General features: G+C 61.9%; 2 protein-coding genes across 3 annotated transcripts; one reads left to right on the top strand and one right to left on the bottom strand.

Annotated features, from left to right (window-relative positions):
* Window positions 1-1,195: 1,195 nt before the first annotated feature.
* On the bottom strand, window positions 1,196-3,484 carry ARL16 (ADP ribosylation factor like GTPase 16). The gene is made up of 5 exons (XM_035025789.1): window positions 3,394-3,484; window positions 3,156-3,214; window positions 2,570-2,683; window positions 1,934-2,049; window positions 1,196-1,781 (listed from the first exon to the last, which is right to left on the bottom strand). The coding sequence occupies exons 1-5, from the start codon at window positions 3,452-3,454 to the stop codon at window positions 1,610-1,612; spliced, it is 522 nt and encodes a 173-aa protein (XP_034881680.1). The 5' UTR covers window positions 3,455-3,484; the 3' UTR covers window positions 1,196-1,609.
* Window positions 3,485-3,688: 204 nt separating this feature from the next.
* On the top strand, window positions 3,689-18,344 carry HGS (hepatocyte growth factor-regulated tyrosine kinase substrate). Of its 2 annotated transcripts, none has more exons than XM_035025786.1 (22): window positions 3,689-3,805; window positions 5,317-5,401; window positions 5,733-5,808; window positions 6,180-6,272; window positions 7,994-8,117; window positions 9,330-9,382; window positions 9,929-9,997; window positions 10,662-10,786; window positions 11,785-11,863; window positions 11,930-12,028; window positions 12,160-12,261; window positions 12,837-12,875; window positions 12,951-13,094; window positions 13,192-13,251; window positions 13,811-14,021; window positions 14,357-14,529; window positions 14,600-14,740; window positions 14,824-15,001; window positions 16,687-16,820; window positions 16,896-17,015; window positions 17,207-17,296; window positions 17,661-18,344. In XM_035025786.1, the coding sequence occupies exons 1-22, from the start codon at window positions 3,769-3,771 to the stop codon at window positions 17,769-17,771; spliced, it is 2,343 nt and encodes a 780-aa protein (XP_034881677.1). In that variant the 5' UTR covers window positions 3,689-3,768; the 3' UTR covers window positions 17,772-18,344. The 2 variants fall into 2 exon arrangements, with proteins under 2 accessions (XP_034881677.1, XP_034881676.1); XM_035025785.1 differs by having other exon boundaries at window positions 13,808-14,021.
* The last annotated feature ends 924 nt before the right edge of the window (window positions 18,345-19,268 follow it).

The following is a 19,268-nucleotide window of genomic DNA, read 5'->3' as shown; positions in this document are numbered from 1 at the left end:
CACACTCCCGGACCCATGGCCGAGCGTGGCACGAAAGCAGGAAGGTGGAAAGGCATCGTGGTTGGAGGGGGTTTGCCTTTCAAAACCAGCTTCGTAGCTCACACGGAGGATGAAATCACTGCAGGCCTGTCAGAGTGTCCCGAAGACTCACCAACCCAGCCCAGGCTGCCTTAACCGTGAGATGTCACCAGGCCCAAATCAGAGGAGCCCCGTGCTGGGGGCCACCCCCAGAGATGGAGCCAGGTGCCTGTCTGCTGAGCACGCACTGTGTCGAAGTTCTCTGAAGCGGGGGTGCCAAGTTGTCTGAAATCCACAAGGACTGCACCCCCGGGGTGGAGGCCGCTCGCATCTGCGGCTGCGCGACCTTCCCAGAGAGGAGCGCTTCCACAGGGTGGGGGGGTCGGGGGGGGCTGGAGCCCCTGTAGCCCTGCAGGCTCTGCGAGAGCTTTTCTGAGGCATCATTTACAGCCCCCGCGTGAACACACATCCCTGCAACAACGGGGCCAACTGGAAACCCCCGCGGCTGAGGCCGGGCCACTGCGCTGCACGCTGGGATGGCACAGATGCCTGGCGTTCCCTCGCGGCCCAACTGGCCTTGACTGCCAGCTGAGATGGAGAAAGCCGCTTGCAGAAAACGCACAACCACACCTGGGAAGGGCTTCTTAACCGACCGCAGTGAGCTGAACAGTAGCCCCACACAGACCTCTCCCTGTACCCTGGGAACATGCAAGCATGACCGTATTTCCAAAAAGGGTCTTTGCAGATGTAACGAGGGATCTCAAGATCATCCTGGATTTAGGGTGGGCCCTAAATCAAGACAGAGGCAGGGGTTTAGTTCGAGTCACAAGCCAAATTATATCGAGAAGTACCAGCAACCACTAGAAGCCAGAAAAGAAGCAAGAAATGCATCCTCCCTCGGAGCCTCCAGAAGGAACCAACCTTGCTGACACTTTCCTGTCAGTTTTTTGGTCTCCAGAACTTTGAGCTTAAGTTTAGATTGTTTTAAGCCAGATGGCAATTTGTTATGGAGGCCCTAGGACACGAATACACCCTAGTCCTCCCACAAACCCCCTCAGCTGAAATCAGGGTGAGCTTGCCAGGACCTCCCATGCTCTATCAGAGCTGCCCCCACTCTCGCCTACCTGCGGGATCCCTATGCCCTCCCCGGCGACGAACGTGCACTAAGCAGATGAACTAATGAAAACACCCTTCTCGTCCTGATTCCAGGCTCAGTTCTTTCCATGACAACGGCCTCATACAGTGGGGGTCACATCATCAGCCTGTCAGAAACTCTACAGAGAGCCCTGTGGGGCTGTGCAGTCCAAACACCTGCGGGAAGGGAATACATCCCGGGATGGGAGCAGGTCGCCCAGCCACCCTGCAAGCCTGTTGTCCTCTCCCAGCCCTGGGGACGATCTTCTCATTCGGAGGCCAGCTATCAGGACTTTCTGCAACCAGGGTTCCTCAGTTTACCCGTCCCTGCAACTCCGGCCAGAAGCCCATCCCCTAGGCTTGTGCTGGGTCATCCAGGTCACTGCAGGCCAAGCAGGGCGGCCCTCGGGCCCTCCACAGGGCCGGCCCGTCATGGTCTCCTCCTGCGGGGCAGCTGTCAGCTGTCAGTCCCCTGGGTGTCCTGGAGCCAGTGCAGGACCTCTGCCAAGCCGGTGCCCTTGTGAGCGCTGACTGCCACTGCGCTGATGCTCTGCTTGGCACAGGCAATGATGTCCGGGAGTCTGATCAAGGACTTCATCTCCTCCACGGTCATGTAACAGGGCACATCGCTACAGCGGAAGAAGCGCCCTGTCAGGCTGGGCTGCCACAAGCCGATCCCAACCCCCACTGTACCCCCCATGAACCCCCTCCTGGCTTTGCTCCAGGGCACTCCTCGTGGGGGGAGGCACCCCCACACTCCTCCAGGATGACAGACCCGTACATTTTATTGAAGAGTATCAAGACCGATGCTTCTGCTAGTCCTTCCGCAGAAAGGAGACCCAGAAGTTGCACGCAGGAGGCAGACAGCTGAGTGGGGTTAGCCGCGTCCATCATGAACTAGGGAAAAAAATGCAGACCAGTGCCACCTGTGAGGGAGACCGTCCTTCCCAAACCCTCTTCTTTGGGTGTCGTGACCTGGCTCAGAAGAGCACGATGACTTTGAAACAACTTTGGGGGCAGCAGAAGTAAAGGGAGATGAGCTGCATGAGCGGGACCTGCTGTCACTTGTTTCCACCCACACGGGTCTCTACTGGCGTGGCCATCCGTGCTCCCAGGACGGGTCCTGGGATTTGGGGCACAGGCCTTGCTAGCATGGGACAAGGCATGGAGAAGTCAACCATAAGAACCCATGCAGAGAAACATGTCAGAGAGCAAGCATGTTGCTGGCAGAGAAAAAACACTTCTGTCTGGAGCCCCGCATGAGCTTTCCCGTCAGCTCTCGAACAGGAGCGCTAGGGATCAAGCTGCATTCCCAAAAGGAAGTCCTTGACTAGCCCAGGAACCCAAACTCCAGCCTGTACGGAGTGAGGTCCAGCACTGCACGATCCCTAAACAAGTTCACGGGATCATGACCTACCAGGAGAGAACGGCAGTTTCCATAGTAGCTGGGCCAGATGGGGCCCATGCACCCCCCCAGCTCCCGGATGGTAATCTTTCTTGGAACCACGATGTCAGTAAGGTCGGTGCCCACCTGTGGAAAAAACCAGGAAGCATTAAGGACACAGCTCCTTCCCACTGGGAACTCCTGGAGAGGAACATGCACTGCCCTTTACACAATACGCCCGTTCTCAAGGGCTCAAACCCTAACGCACAACCCTAAGCAAGGAAGGCTAAAGTAGCTTCCAAAGGTCCACGCCCCAACCCTCAGAGCTGGCTGTGGCCGCGCTCCAACACCCCTCAGTGGGATTCGCCTCTGGGGCGACCAGAGAAAGTGTGAAGAGCGTGAGGGGCGGGCGGCTCGGGGCCCCTGCCATGCACCCACGTCCACCGCAGCTCTGTCCCAGCAGGCAGGCTCCTTCCCGTGACACCCCGCTCACCTCCCGAGGGTTGCATTAACGCACTGACCCGCCGGACTCCAGCTTCCACTTAAAACCACCCAAAACGCTTTGCAAACCGTCAAGGGTACCCGTTTCTGCTAAACCTGCGGGACAGGGGCGGCCTACCGTGGGCCGCGTCGGCGGAGGATCGCCCAGATCGCCCTTCCCATCCCCGGAGCTCAGCTGTGCGGGCAGTCAAGGATCCCGAGCCGGGCAGAGAACGCGGGCGGCGGCCGGACCCGCCCGACCCACCCAGCACCCCGCTCCCGGGACCCCAGCCCCGCTCCCCCGGAGCACCCCGACGCCCGCCCCGGTCCCCTGCCCGCCCCCGCACTCCTGGCCCCCGCCCGGCGCGGAAGGATATTCAGCAGTCTCTTCACCAACAGCGTCTTCCCAACGCCCGAGGCCCCCAGAAGGAGACACATCACGGCCCCTGACCCCACCCGGGACCCGTAGCTCGGCGCAAGTCCCGCCCTCCACCCCGCTCTCATTGGATAGGCTCACGTCCGAGCTGTTCATTGGTTCTCGGCGCTCACCGTCCGAAGATGTGCAGCCTGCAGCCCAATCGGCGCACAGCGTCTGGGCGAGCGAAAAAGCCCGCCTCCTCGCGTCTCGCGGCCCGGCCCTGCCCGGTGACGCACGCGCGCGCGCGCCCGAGGGAAAGGCGGAAGCGGAAGTCGGGGGCGCGCCGGTTCGCAGCGGAGAGCGCAGCGGCGTCGGGTCGGGGTACCGGGTCGCCATGGGGCGCGGCAGCGGCACCTTCGAGCGTCTCCTAGGTAACGCGGCCCCCGCCCCTCGCGGCTGGCCGGCGGCCCGGGAGCAGAGCCGGGGGGCGGCCGCAAAGCGACCGGGGCCCCGGGGCCCGGGGTGTGGGTGGGCGCGCCGGCGGTGTAGGGACCTGGCAGTCCCGGGCGCTGGGCGCGGGCTCCGACCCCAGCGGGTGAGGGTCCGCGGAGGGGCTGGGCCCGCGCTCGCGGCGACCGTGCTCGAGGCTCTGCTCCTGTGCCGGGGCGGGCAGGTCCCCCCCCGGAGCCACAAGCCTGACTGAGCGGGCCACGAGTCCTGAGTCACGGAAACGGTGACCTAGTCAAATAGATCCCCTCGCCCCAAAAAATCCTAGGTTGCAGGGGAACTGAGGGTGCCCCAAACTTTGGGCTCCAAAGGGTGGAACCAGCAGTGTCCTCCCGGGGACCTGCCAGGCTCTTTGAGCTCTGCTTCCCTGGGAGGCAGGCCCGCCCCGTGTCCCCACTGGCTCCCCCACTGGCTCCCCCACTGGCTCCGGGAAGGCCTCGGTGGTTTAGGGAGGTGGTTTTTCTGTTTGTCAGACGTGGATAGCTGATCCTTTATGAGCTTTCTGGAGGTCACCAATTTTAGCAAGGGGAAGATGGATGTTTATGGGCATGTTCTCCACCCGCAATGCTACTGGTGGGCTCTGTGTTTGCAGTGGGTGCTCTGGGTGCTCCAGTGGTTGGTCTGAGCCTGCCCTGCTTTTTCCTTGAATGTGGTTTTGGAGGAGACCTCATATGAGGCACCTTCCTTGTTCTGAGAACATGCATGCTGAGGGGTGGTTCAGTCCTCCAAAGATCAATCCAGAAGTTACTACCACATCAGTACTATGTGTGGACGCACCTTGTTAGAGCCCCGGTGTGTCTCCAGGGAGGAGAGTCAGCAGGGCTGGGGGAGCAGAGCATAGTGTGTGTGAGCCAGCCGTGACATACAAGAGAGCACAGGTGTTGTTTGAAGAATACTTCCTGGAGGTCATTCCTGGGTTCATCCCACAAAACACTTGAAGCAGAAGACTGGAGTCCAGGCTGCATCTTCTCCAGCCTTGCCCACGCTGAGATCTCATTGGACAGGTTAAACGTGGGGAAAACCAGAGACTCAGGGTTGAGGTGGCAGAGTGCAGTGTGGAACCCCGCCTGGCTTGGCCCGGCAAGCTGTGTGACTTTGGGCAGTGACCTCACTTCTCTGCTTCGTTGTCTTTGTCATGAAGACGATGGGATTAGGACGTTGCTCAGGAGATTGTTTAAGAACTCGGTGATCACGTAAAGCGTTTGGATCAAGTGTACAGCAGGTGTGCCGGTAGTATTTTTTAAGCTGTTTGCTTTTCTGGAAAGGACAGTACTCTCATGATTATCAGGCATCAAGAGGATTTTCACGGGGTTTTCCGTTCAGTCCAAATGTTTTAAATGGGAAGGAGGCGGTCCTTTCTCTCTGTTTCTGAGCTCTGGGACCGACCAGGGAATCATAGAGGACAAGCTCCAGTAATGGTGTGTTTTTGCTGTAGACAAAGCAACCAGCCAGCTTCTGCTGGAGACTGACTGGGAGTCCATCCTGCAGATCTGTGACCTCATCCGCCAGGGGGACACACAGTAAGTGAGGAGGGTCTGTGCCTGCTCAGAAGCAAGGGGGTGGCAGCATGGCACTCCCAGCTCCCTTGGTGCCCACTGATGCTCCAGGATCCCGCAGTATCCTGCCCCGATGGACGTCGACCACATTAGGTCTTAGGAGGAGAATTGAGTGGTCTCCACGCTGGGGTTTTGGGGATCTGGGGACAAGGAAAGGGTTTTCTCTGTACTGCTTGGAGGTACTTAATATTTGCGTGAGGATTTTGAAGACCAAAGGGTGGCAGAGGTTTTTTCAACTTGGGTTTTAAGATAATATTTTTTATCTTTTTTCTTTTACCAACGTTTCTTTTTTCAGAGCCAAATATGCCGTGAGTTCCATCAAGAAGAAAGTCAACGACAAGAATCCTCACGTGGCGTTGTATGCTCTGGAGGTAACTAGATCCCTGCACTCTGGCCACTTCAAGGGTTGCCCGCCCCAGTGTCCAGATGGCAGAGACAGCATGACCCTGGGGCCTTGCCCAGCTGCCTGGGGCGTGAGGGCAGGTAGGAGCAGCCCTGATGGAGGACAGTGCCTCAGCTGCCGCACCTGAAGCTACAGACTCAGGGCCCTGAGGTTGACCCTGGTCTCTGTCCCTGGTGGTAAGAAATGGAGTTAGAAGGGGCACATACAGCGCTGGTTGCTGCCTGACTCAGAGCTGCCACGGGGACTCTTCTGATGGGCTAGGTTGCCCGAGGGGCCTGTCCAAGGCGGGTTAGCCCTGGCGGGACCGAGGGCTCGAGACTTCCCTTTTGGGTCCTGCAGGTCATGGAGTCTGTGGTGAAGAACTGCGGCCAGACTGTCCACGATGAGGTGGCCAACAAGCAGACCATGGAGGAGCTGAAGGAGCTGCTGAAGGTGGGCCCTGGAGGGGAGGCAGTGAGGCCCAGACGGTGGGGAGGACACAGTTACCCCGAGGCCGTGCCTGTGCCTTTCTGGGGCTCTGCTGGCCCCTGAGGCGGTGGCAGGGCCAGGCAGGACTGAGGACAGGTAGGTGGGTGTTGGTGGTCCCCGAACCTCCCGAATCCCAGCTCGATGATGTCAGGGCTTTACCGGAAGCGAACCGGAGTGCTGTGCTGGGGATGCAGAGGAGACCCTGCTCTTCCTGGGGGGTCAGGGAAGGCTTCCCAGGGGCAGGGCTTGGAGTCTCCCCGGGTTGCAGAGAAGGAGGGGAAGGAGCTGTGCATGTGTGGGTGGCTGTGAGCAGAGGGTGTGGGCAGAGGCCTGGGGGGAGCCCCGAAGGGCGGCTGGGTGGGTCCCATGTGCAGAGCCAGGATTCTGAGCAGGGAGATGTGTGAGTCTGACATGTTTATGGAGGGAGGTTGGGGGGACACGACACAGCAGGGACACATTTGGGAGTGGGTTTCACAGCGTCCATTTGTAGAGGGGGGACAGTCCTCCAGCGCCCCGAGAGAGAATGCTGCACAGGCCACCGTCCATGGCCCCGCAGGCTGGCGCTGCCCACCTGCAGGGATTATGATGTGGGTGGTGACACCAGCAGGTTGTGTGACGCAGAGAGGGCGGTACAGGGGTGCACCCGTCCCACAGGGGTGAGGCGACCGGGGCGGCGGCCAAGGAGCGGAGCCCCAGACACTGTCTCTGCTACATTGGGGGGCGGGGCCACAGCTTCCTGGCCTGTGTGGGTGTCCGTGGCCTCACATGGCTGAGAGCCCATCTGGGACCTGAGCTGGGCCCTGACTGGGGACCCTGCATCCAGGCTGAAAGAGTAGAAGGGTCAGACCCTTCGCTTCTCGTGTCCTGCAATTGTGTCCTGTTTGTGCTGCATGTGGTCTAAGCCAGTCAGTCCCCCCTTGGAGAGGGAGGGTCACGATAGGAAAGAGGGGTCCACCGACCGGACACGGATCACAGGGAAAGAACCAGAAGCCTAGTGGGTGAGTCTAGTTGGCATCTCCCCGGAGCAACTTTCTCATCCTGCCATCTTCCTGAGCGTCCCCGGGAGAGCTCTAGGCACGTAACTGATGATGCTCTAAGCTGGTGGAAGTGGTGGCTCTGCCTGTGGGGCGGCTCCTGGGGCAGTCGCCCCCTTGCCCCCTTGCCCCCCTGCCCCCCTGCCCCCCTGCCCCCGCCCACCTAGGCTGGCCGTGGCCAGAGGAAGGGCGGCCAGCTGCACATCTGCTCCCTCAGCATGGGTCTGGTGGGCGCTGCCTGATGGAGCCTGGCATTTGCTGGAGCCACACCGGCTTAGACTCAGGGGCCCCTGACATTGACCAAGCTCCTGGGGGCAGGGAAGGAAGAAGCAGGTGGTTATAGCGTAGTGGACCTGGGGAACCGGGCTTCGGGGCTTCCCCAGCTTTTCCCAGGGCATTAAAGAAGAGTCAGGCCCTGAGTGGGCACACCGCTGTGGCAAGTTTGTCCTCAGGGACCGGGCTTCATGGAGGAGGGCTGGGCCTGGGTAATGGGTCCATGCATGGCCCTGGTGCCCCATGCGGGGGGCCCTCCCTGCCTCTGCCCACCCCACGTGCTCAGAGTGGTGGGGTCTTCCTGCAGCTTCCTCATGCTGAGACATCTCTGGTGTTCCATGTCTCCCATTTTCCTTCTCCGTCCTCGTTTCTATGCAGAGGCAGGTGGAAGTAAACGTCCGAAACAAGATTCTGTATCTGATCCAGGCCTGGGCTCACGCCTTCCGGAACGAGCCCAAGTACAAGGTGGTCCAGGACACGTACCAGATCATGAAGGTGGAAGGTGCGTTGGGCGGGGGCTGGGGGTGCGCCCTGTGCGGGGCAGGGGGATGGCACCATACTGCATGACCAGCGGCGGTGGGAGCCTGCTCTGGGCTCTGGAGCCCCTGCCTTTCCCGACTTCACGCCCAGTCAGGGCAGGACAGGGGCATGTGGTGGACAACACACAAGTGAAAAGACTGAGCAGAGGAGCTAAGTCCGGAGTGTGGGTCCTAGGAAGGAAGTAAAGCCGGGGGCCTCGCCTCTTGGGGGCTGATTTAGCACGAGGGGTGGGTGGAGGCCTGGAGAGCAGGCAGCTCATGTGCCAGAGCTGAACGTGTAAACAAGCCAGCATCCTCTGGAGGCCTCGCTTCTGAGGCCCCGGGGCCATCACAGACTGGGGACAAGGCACAGGAGGGACCAGCCTGCCAGAGCAGCTCAGGCGGGAGCTGGGGTGCCCCGAGAATGGCGGGAAATCCTCGGAGGGCTGTGACAGCCGGGGGACCTTTTCAAGGCCTCATCTGTGCTCCTCCCAGCTGCTGCAGCAGCCACACAGATCTGCTGGGGCTTGGCGAGGAGGACAGCGGATTCAGACTGTAGTGCTCACGCTGGGGGGGGGGGGTTGCTGGGGCGGCTCCTGCCTGTGCAGAGGCCCTGAGATGAGGCGTGGAGCAGGGGCGGCATCTGGTGGCTACGGGCGAGTTGGACCCCATGGAGACTTGTGATGAAGGTTCTGTCCATGTCAGTGAGCTGGTCTCAGTCCCTCAATCCTGGATGTTGGACATGGGATGGCGGGTGTATGCTTGCATTCACTTTCCTGGGGAGACAGCCCAAAGCTTCGTGGAATTCTCAAGGAGCCTGTGCCTCCAAAAAGCTTGGGAATCTGTTTTAAGAGTCCTGAGAGGTACAGTTGGCTGGGGTTTGGGGCCAGGAGCCGGACAGCAGGTCCAGGGAAGATCTGTGAAGCCTCGATGGGGTGCGAATGAGGCCAGGCCCCGTGCCCTGGGATGGGGCGGCCCGCTCACGCACCCAGGCACTCTCGCCTGGTGCTGGGTCATTGAGCTTGCTGCCCGGGGGCTCTGGGCCTCCTTTTGTAGGTGTGCTTGGGGAGGTGGCTGCCCAGAGCTAGGACGTGGCTCCTGAAGGTCTCGGGGCAGACCGGGCAAGGACAGCTGAGGCTGTCAGAGCCCCGCATACCGGAGTGGCACTGGTGGTGACCGTGGTCTCCTTTCTCCAGGACACGTCTTCCCGGAGTTCAAGGAGAGCGACGCCATGTTTGCCGCAGAGAGAGTGAGTTCACGGGGCGCTGGCCATCTAGGAGTTCGGCTGCTTTTTTTTTTTAAGTTTATTTAAGTAATCTGTATAGCCAATATGGGGCTCAAACTCATGACCCCAAGGTCGGGAGCCACAGGCTCTTCCAACTGAGCTGGCCGGCCGCTCTGGGAGTTCGGCTGCTTTGAGGAAGCAGAAGGGAAGTCCTGGGTCCCAGCTTGTGGGGAACATCGGTGGGTGAGCTGCCGTTTTGTCTCAAAAACAACACGTGTGGGACGTGCAGCCGTGCCTCCGGAGGCTCAGTTTGGAACATAGCTCAAGGTCCCTTCGCGCTGCGGGTGACGGGTTCGCGTAGTTAAGACAAATACTGACCCCGAGCTGCGGGGGGTTTTGCGGTCACACCTTCAGAAAGGAGAGTCTGTTCGGGGTGGGCTCCTGCCTCGCATCTGCAGACTGGGACCTCAGCCCCGGAGCCCACACTGGGGTCTTGTCCCCTTTGTGGGAAACAGGGATCTTGGCCGGGAAGGTGGGGGCCGTGCGATCCTGACTCTGCCTGCCCCCCAGGCCCCCGACTGGGTGGATGCTGAGGAGTGCCACCGCTGCAGAGTGCAGTTCGGGGTGGTGACACGCAAGGTGAGTGTGCCCACCCCGGGGCCGACTCCACCCCCCCCCGGCTGTCCCCAGGGGGCCACTGAACCCACTCAGGATCCTTTTTCTCTTGGCTATGGCCTCATGGTGCAAGGAGCAGTTCCAGCTCCTAGCTCCGTGGTGAGCAGGATCATCAAGGGGTCCCGAGCCCGGTGGTCTGTGCCGTCCGACAAAGCTTGGGCGCGGGTGCAGCCCCCTGGGGACAGGAACACTGCAAGCTTGGGGCTGTGGGAGGCTCGGGTGTGTGTTGCCGGGGCCCGCAGCCCCCTGGCTGCCTCTCGAGGCTAACAGCCTGTGCACTTGGGCCCTCGAGCCACCGCGTCCCTCCCTCCTGAAGCACAGACCACGATGGTGGAGGCTGAGGCCAGGGCTTCTGAGCAGACTCACTGGACCACTGTCAGCACAGCCTCTTCTCTCCAAGCAACTCGTGCGGGGTTCTTAGGAACTTTTCTTTTTAATTTGGCTTCTTTCCCCCAAACGGTGGCTGCAGTTGAGAGCCTGGAAACGTGCCATTTCCCTAGGGTCTTTGTGGCCTCGCAGGCCTACCGTCTGCCCACCCTGGGGGCCCGGCCTAGCGGCGTCTACGGCGAGCAGTGGTGGGCAGGGTGGGGTGCGAGGGGGCCACAGCCTGACCCGCTCCATATCTCAGCACCACTGCCGGGCGTGCGGTCAGATTTTCTGCGGCAAATGCTCTTCCAAGTGCTCCACCATCCCCAAGTTCGGCATCGAGAAGGAGGTGCGCGTGTGCGAGCCCTGCTATGAGCAGCTGAACAGGTGGGTGCCCTGCTGGGGGCCCTGGGGGCCCGGGTGTGCTCCCTGAAGCCGGGCTGCTGCTCCTGGCCATCCGGGGGCAGGGCTAGGACCTGCCAGCCAGCTGCTGGGGGTTGTTGTTTGGTTTGTCTGCTTTTTAACTTCTTAGCTTGGAAGTAAAACTTAGAGAAAAGATGCGGGCGTGGGAAGCAGGCCCTGCGGGGTGCGGCCTCCTCCCGGGTCCCTCGGTGTTGACACGGCCTTGTGGGCGATTGGCTCAAGCGCATGGTCTCCCTTCCCCATCTGCACGGGTGTTCCCGCGTATCTTGTTCCTTCTGAAGCTCTGAGAGTGAGCTGCAGGTACCCCATCCCCGAACCCCCCGTGTGCATTTCCCAAGAAGCGTGTACTCCTGAGACCATAGCAGAGCCGTCCGACCAGGACACGTGATGTCTGCTTTGTGTTCCCGTCTGGTTCCAGCGAGTCCCAGTCATGTCCTGCGGCAGTCTTGCCCCCGCCAGGCCCGCCCAGGCCCCCGGCACACGGCAGGTGGCTGTCACTGCACTCCCAGGACCCAGATCTTCACGCAGCCTCTTTGTCCCGACGTGTGCGTTTCTCGGGCCTGGGCTGGTGTGGCGCCCCCCTTGGTTTGGGTCTGGGGCCTTGTGGTTAGAGTCAGGTTGTGCGTTCCCGGTGCGATCCCAGGATGAGGCTGTCTCTCTCCGTGCAGCCGCTCTGGGGGCCCGGGCTGTCCGGCTCCCAGTGTCAGCAATGGGAACTCCTCCCGCGGTTAGGTGGTGCCTCCAGGCCGCTCCCTGGAAAGTTCTTTTCCCGTGGTTGAACCTCATTTCCAGGAGAGGGGGCTGGGGCTTAGGCCGGGTGACCTGCCTGGGGTCCTGCGTCCCAGAGGCAACAGAGCTGCTTGGAGGGACCAATTTTTCTCCAGAGCGTGGCCTGTGGCACCTGTGGGGATGCTGGGGGCCGGGGGATGGTGCTCAGCCACCCAGTGTCCTCTCGCTTCCAGGAAAGCAGAAGGAAAGGCGTCGTCCACAACAGAGCTGCCCCCGGAGTACCTGACCAGCCCCCTGTCCCAGCAATCCCAGGTACTGGCCCCGGGTCCCTGGGGGTGCCTCGTCCCCAGGCCCTGCTCACAGCCTGTCTGTTCCTAGCTGCCCCCCAAGCGGGATGAGACGGCCCTGCAGGAGGAGGAGGACCTGCAGCTGGCCCTGGCTCTGTCACAGTCGGAAGCCGAGGAGAAGGAGAGGATGGTGAGCTGGAGGGGAGCTCCCCTGGTGCAGGCGTGCTGGGCTTGGGGGGGTGCGCCGAGATGTTTGGGGAGGGCAGAGGAGTGTGGTAGGTCCGCCCCCTTGCACCAGGACCCTTCCTGCCTCGCCCGCAGAGACAGAAGTCCGCGTATGCTGCTGCCACATACCCCAAGGCGGAGCCCGCGCCCGTGGCCTCGTCGGCGCCCCCGGCCAGCAGCCTGTACTCTTCACCTGTGGTGAGCGCCCTCCCGGGCTGGGCCACGCTTTGGTGCGGGAGGGTGGGAGGGCTGCCCCAGAAAGGATGGCCTGATGAAGCTGGGGAAGGTGAAGGTCCAGCCTGGCCCTCCCCAGCCCTCCGCTCCAGGTCGGGGTCCTCTGTAGGGGAGGATGACACTGGGAAGGTTGGAGACCTCCCCAGAGTGAGAGGACACGGGCAGACGCTGGGCTCGAAGGTGGCCTGCCTTTTTCTGGCCTTGGCCCTCTCTGTAAATAAGGGGGTGAGTGGCAGGTGAGACAGAAGGTTCAGGAAGTCATGGCCAGCTCTGCGGGGCTCTGGGTGGGGCCGGGTGGCTGAGGGCCTAAGAATAGTCCACCGTTGGGACCGGCGGTATGGTTGCAAGGAAGGCTGGCGGGATACTGCCCTGCACCTTGTTCAGTCACAGAGCCCCGGGGGCCCCTCGGGCAGACTGGCCAGTGCCTGGGGTCCACTCTCACCGTGGTGGCATCCCAGCCTCCCGAGCGACGGCCTGGGAGGAGCTGGGCACATGTTTGAGCCCATGGGTCACTGCTGCTCTGGTCTGTGTCTCCCCAGACCTCGTCGGCGCCACTGGCTGAGGACATCGACCCCGAGGTGAGGGTGCCCCACGTGCATTGCTTTCCCCTGCTGCTCCCTGGCCCTTGGGAGTGACCCTTGCTGTGTGCACAGCTCGCCCGGTACCTCAACCGGAACTACTGGGAGAAGAAGCAGGAGGAGGCCCGCAAGAGCCCTACCCCGTCCGCACCCGCGCCCCTGACGGAGCCGGCCGCCCCGCCCGTGGAGGGGCATGCAGTCCCCGCCAACGCGCTGGAGGTGCACTGCTCTCAGCATTCCTGGCCCACAGTCCTGTTTGGGGGGGGGGGCCTGGAATAGGCTGGATGACCCCCTCACCCTCTCTGTTCTCTTCCAGACTCCCCTCCCAGAGACAGACTCTCAGCCCATAGCTCCCTCCGGCGGCCCCTTTGGTGAGGTAAGCTGTGGTTCCCTCATGGGCCCCGCACAGGCAGCTCTCCTGATGGGGCCAAGCCCTACCCACAGCGACCTCCCAGGGGCAAGCCATTCCAGCCCAGAACTCTCGATGGAACGTCTCTGGGTTGGCTGGCTGTGGTCCAGAACTTGGCCACTTGCTGCCTAGAATGGATCGGAATATCCTAGGGCAGCCCAGAATCACCTGGATGAGTCCTTGTTCTGTCCTGGCGCTTCTGGGCTCTGTTGGTCATTGGGCTGAGAGACCGGGGCCTCTTTGAGGGAGGCAGGTCCTCTGCAGGGTAGGGGCAGAGGGGCTGTGAGCCAGGCTGCCCGAGCTCCAACCAGCTCTGTCCTGGCCAGCGCCACGCCCAAATGCAAGAGTTAAGCCTCTTTAGGCCTCAGTGTTTGCATTTGTCAAAGCGGGTGCTAAGGGTGCTCCCTCATAGCACCACTGGGAGGATCGAGTCCTGCGCAGAAAGCCCAGAGCTCAGTGCCTGGAGTGGTGGGTGGTGCCCCGCCCAAGGGGCTGCTCCGCAAGAGCCCCCACCTGCCCCCAGCAGCAGTACCAGAACGGGGAGTCGGAGGAGAGCCATGCGCAGTTCCTGAAGGCCCTGCAGAATGCCGTCACCACCTTCGTCAACCGCATGAAGAGCAACCACGTGCGGGGCCGCAGCATCACCAATGACTCAGCGGTGCTGTCCCTCTTCCAGTCCATCAACAGCATGCACCCCCAGCTGCTGGAGCTGCTCAACCAGCTGGACGAGCGCAGGTGTAGGTGCCGCGGTGCCCGGGGGGCCCTTGGCGCGCTGTCGTGTGAGCATCTGTGCTGGCCACTCGCTGTGGGCACGGGGAAGGGCCTCGGGTGGGACTACCCCGCGGGCAGCAGCTTCTCTAGAGTCCGTCTCTGGGCCGTGGGTAACGCGGGAGGTGGTCTCTGCGATGAGAAGTGTCCCACTAAGCATAGGACCGTCGGCCCCAGCCCTGACCCTGGGAGCCCAGATGCCAGCTGTGCCCTGCAGGCAGGCTCTTGGCTGGGTGAGGGCAGGCCTGGTGGCCAGTGTTCCCCTCCCACGCCCCGCACTCTTGGCACTGCCCTCTCCCCGCAGTATACTACGAGGGGCTGCAGGACAAGTTGGCGCAGATCCGCGATGCCCGGGGGGCACTCAGCGCCCTGCGGGAGGAGCACCGGGAGAAGCTTCGCCGGGCAGCTGAGGAAGCCGAGCGCCAGCGCCAGATCCAGCTGGCCCAGAAGCTGGAGATCATGCGGCAGAAAAAGCAGGTGTGGTGGCCGGCCCCCCGTGGGGGGTGCCGCGGGCGTGGACAGCCCTGACGGTGCCTTGTGCCCACAGGAGTATCTGGAGGTGCAGCGGCAGCTGGCCATCCAGCGCCTGCAGGAGCAGGAGAAGGAGCGGCAGCTGCGCCTGGAGCAGCAGAAGCAGACCATCCAGATGCGTGCCCAGATGCCCGCCTTCTCCCTGCCCTACGCCCAGGCACGCACCCACCCCGGGCCCACCCCAGCCAGGGGCTGCAGCCACCGAGGAATGCCCTGACGGCCGTCTCTCTTTGTCCCCAGCTCCAGGCCATGCCCGCGGCCGGGGGCGTGCTGTACCAGCCCTCGGGCCCAACAAGCTTCCCGGGCACCTTCAGCCCCGCAGGCTCAGTGGAGGGCTCCCCCATGCACACGGTGTACATGAGCCAGCCGGCCCCCGCCGCCAGCAGCCCCTACCCCAGCATGCCTGGGGCCGGAGCAGGTAATGGGGTGGGCGCAGGTGTCCAGCAGCCAAGATGAGCTCCAGACTACTATGTTTTCCTTCATTTTTGTTTCGCTGTAATTTCAGTTTTACAGAAAAGTTGAACGCTACAAAGGGTTTCTAGATTTTCCAAACAATATTTCATTACATTTGCACTTTCCTTTCATACATGCAGCCGTGCATGCACACGTATACGTGGACTTTTTTCCTTGAATCTTTTTTTTTTTAAGATTTTATTTATTTGAGAGAGAGAGGGAGAGAGGAAACATGAGCAGGGGGAGTGGGAGAGGGAGAAGCAGGCTCCCTGCGGAGCAGGGAGCCCGACGCGGGGCTCGATCCCAGGACCCCGGGATCATGACCTGAGCCGAAGGCAGACGCCTAACGACGGAGCCACCCAGGCGCCCTCCCTGAACCTTTTTAGAGTGGGTGGCGGCTATGATGCCCTTTGCTGCAAGCGCGGTCAGCATGTGACCTCACCTGTCGCTGGGTTCAGCTCTCCCACACCGTTCCAGTAACACCCCTTGTGCAGACAGGAAACCCCATGGCTGTTGTCTTCAACTGTTTGGCTGCTTTTCATCTTTGATCGAGAATGTTCTTTCTCTGCCTTTGTGTTCGTGACACTCCTCAAAGAGCACTGGCCTGCTGTCTTGCAGACCAGCCCTCACTGGGCCGTGTCTGGTCTCCGTGGCTGGGTTTTGACCGGCCATCCTGGGCACTGGAGTGTTCAGCAGGAAGGCACAGCCGGCTGCTGGCCCGAGGCTGCAGGCGGCCTCCCGGGGTTCCTGCAAGGGCCTGGCTGGCCGGTGGCAGCAACCGTTCAGTCGGGACGAGACTTGCACACAGCCTTGTTCTTCCTCAGTTGTCACCTGCTAGCTTTAGCGTCTTCTCCGTCGTGTCTGAGGCTGTCATAACGGTTGTCACCCAGTGACTTTCTCATCTCGTTCCTCTCTTGTTGGTCCGTTATTTTTTCACTGTAAGGAAGCACTTTTCCTTCTCTTTACTCTTTCGTCATTTACATCCACGTGGACCCATTTTATTCAAATTTCACAACTGGTTTCATGGCTCAGATGGTCCCAGGTGTGGCCGGCTCCTGGGCCATCTACCCACATTCTGTGTTCACATTGTCGCTGCTCAGCCCTGGAGGCAGCCCCTGTCCAGGGAGCCGCTAGTCCTGGAAGTGGGGGTTGTTCAGCACCTGGGGCCCAGGTGTGCTTTGCGTGCCAGGCCCTTGCGGCAGCCCACGAGGACGTGTGTACGCACACACAAGGCTCGCCTGCGGACGGCAGACCTGGGTTCGGTGATCCGGCCCGGGGCTTCCTCCCCTCTCCGTGCCTGTATCCTCCCCACATTGGCTGATCTGTTCGTTCCTGGAGTACACAGAAAGTAGTTTCGGGAAAGCCAGCCCGAGCCCCTGGGGAGAGGTCCTCCTGACTGGGCTCACTAGGTCTGTAGTCCCCTGTCTTCAGGCCCTGAGTTTCAGAAGGTGCGAGAGCTCGTTTCCCCCGCCCCTCCCGTGCCGTCCTGTTACACCCCGTCGATAGTTTGGTTCATTTTTTCTGATTGCATTCAGCACTAGAGCTCCTCTCCCATCCTTGTTTTCTTTTCCTTTTGTGAGAATGTGAAATGTGAAGTTGGTTCCAGAAGTCACCCTGCAGGGTAGTGAGCTTGCTCCTCTCCCTCCGTAGATCCCGGCATGGTGAGCGCCTATATGTACCCAGCAGGGGCCACCGGGGCGCAGGCAGCCCCCCAGGGCCCCACCGGGCCCACCGCCAGCCCCGCCTACTCGTCCTACCAGCCTACTCCGACACAGGGCTATCAGGTAGGCGGGCAGGGCTGGCTCCCTTCCCCAGCGAGGGTCCGCAGCCCTTCTCCCATCACACGCTTCCCTCCACAGAACGTGGCCTCCCAGGCCCCCCAGAGCCTCCCGGCCATGTCCCAGCCTCCGCAGTCCGGCGCCATGGGCTACATGGGGACTCAGTCGGTATCCATGGGTTATCAGCCTTACGGCATGCAGGTGAGAGACCGCGTGGGGTGTCCACGTGGAAAAGAGGCTGGGGGAGCGCTGGGCAGGCCCCGGCCTCCTGCCCACCCCCCCTCCCCACCGGGAGGCTCTCCTAGCTGGTGGGCATTTGATTTTCCAAGTCAGAAACGCTCCTGTATTGGCATACAGGGCTCCTTCACATGGGGTTCACTTCATTTTCACAGAGTCTCATGAGCACCCTCCCCAGCCAGGACGCACCTCTGCCACCCCCGCAGCAGCCCTACATCGCGGGGCAGCAGCCTATGTACCAGCAGGTGAGTGTCTCCCAGGGCTGCCGGCGGCTCGGCTGGAGGACGATGGTGGGGCTCTCTTGGGAGGAGGAGCCCGTGCAGGCCAGGACTGCTTCCCAGCCGGCACATGCAGCCACGCACACAGATGTCCAGACCACGCGTGTGCTCAGCCCCGTGGACACTGGTCGGGAACTCCTGGGGTCTCCGCTGGGGCAGGACGAGAATAGGGAACCCACGACAAGCTGGGAGGAGGGAGGCCTGGCGTGGACTGGGCTTTGCAAGGACTGAGCACTAAGGTTGAGACCAGGGTGTTCTAGAGAGAAGCTATTTGGGGGGAAGGCCAGGGTCTGGGGAAGGAGGACTGATGGTTCCTGTGCCTTCCCCCCAGATGGCGCCCTCCGGGGGACCCCCCCAACAGCCACCCCCTGTGGCCCAGCCACCACCCGCACAGGGCCCTCCAGCGCAGGGCAGTGAAGCCCAGCTCATCTCGTTTGACTGACCGTGGCCGGGAGCGCGCCATCCAGAACAACACTACGGTTCTCTGAACCACCGCCTCCGTCTCTAACTAGCGTCGTCCTGCCTCGCTCTCCTCTTACTGCCATGTAGTGTCCCTGCTGCGTGCAGGGGGTGGCCCTTCACCCTGGCCCCCGCCCTCTGTCCTCTCCCGCGGACTCCTCGTGCCCCCAGGCCGCACCCTCCTCCCCATCTCCCTGAGTTGGTCTCAGACTTCTTTCCCCAGGGCTGGGCCTCGGAGGGTGGGAGGGAAGGATCTCTGAGAGGGAGCCTTCAAGCCCCGTGTCAGGTCCTGTGAGGGCTGGCTGGAGTGGGGTCCCTCTTCTGTGCAGTCTGGGCCCCCTCCGTGTGCACCCGGGAGACCACACGGCCTGTGGTCTGACTTGTGTGCGTGCTTTCCAGAGCCCTCTGGCGTGCCCCCTGCGGTCAGCATGCACTCCTGGCCCTCACGGGAGGGTGGGGGCTCGTCGCCAGCTTCTCTGCTTCTGAGCTGCCATCTCATCCAGTGCCCTGAGTAGATGGAATGGAACACTGATAATAAAATGTCTTTCAACAAGTATCGGAGTGTCTGTTCAGAAGGAAGGTGGTGGGCAGCTGGTGCAGCTCTGGACAGGGGCGAGTAGGCACATGCCTGTGGGCCAGCCTGTCCCGAGCCAAGCCTGGTTCCACGGTCGGTGTCGAGGGGTGGGCACTGCTCTGGCAGCAGCTGCAGACCTGATCCTTCCCTGAGACAGCACACGGAGCTGTGCCCTTGGGGAGCCCAGCAGCAGTCCTCCCCATCCGGCCCTGCTCTACCCTGAGTCCTCGAAGACTTGCGACGCCTGAGGATGAGTGTGATTCTACACCAGTCAGAGTCTGGAAGAAAATACCTTATCAGAGTGTAGACTCAGCCCCTCGTATCCAGAGTTCAGAACATTTCACACCCTTTAAATACCTCGTACGTGACCCCAGCATTAGCTCTTCCGTGAAGAAACGGACTAGTTTACCAGGCAGAGAGGCTCTCTGAGCTCAGGCCTAAGGCAGGGCCAGGACAGCAGAAGGTCGCCAGGCAGAGGACGGCTCTGCCCTCTCGATTTGATGTAACAAGCGCTGCTCCGTGCCTGGCTCTTGGAACTCCGCTGGGAGAGCCAAGGCCCAGGAGCCTCACGGCGGAGGGCGTCAGCGGCGCCGGGGAGGCACCCCCCGTGCACAACGGAAAGGCAGGCGCTCGGGCAGCTGGACCCAGAGCCAGGGCTGAGGAGTTCTCTTCTCCAGGCGAACCGCTAGCCCTCCCGCCCGCGACCCTTCCCGGCTCAGTCACAACCCTTAGCCAGGCCGTCGGCGGGGAATCCCGAGTCCAACCGCCCAGACGCGCGGGCCTCGCTCCCGGGGCAGAACACGTGTCCCCGCGCTGGCGCGAGAGGCAGCCCTCCGGCGGGACGAGGGAAGCAAGGAGAAGGCTGCCCAGAGGGCGGCGGGAGCTCTCGGCGCCGGGGGAGCCCGG

The sequence above is a fragment of the Mirounga leonina genome, unplaced genomic scaffold (assembly GCF_011800145.1).
Source record: "Mirounga leonina isolate KUSES-001 unplaced genomic scaffold, KU_Mleo_1.0 Mir_197, whole genome shotgun sequence".
Taxonomy (NCBI): Eukaryota; Metazoa; Chordata; class Mammalia; order Carnivora; family Phocidae; genus Mirounga; species Mirounga leonina.
Note: the sequence above shows the minus strand (reverse complement) of the source record. Positions and strands in the feature narration are given on the sequence as shown.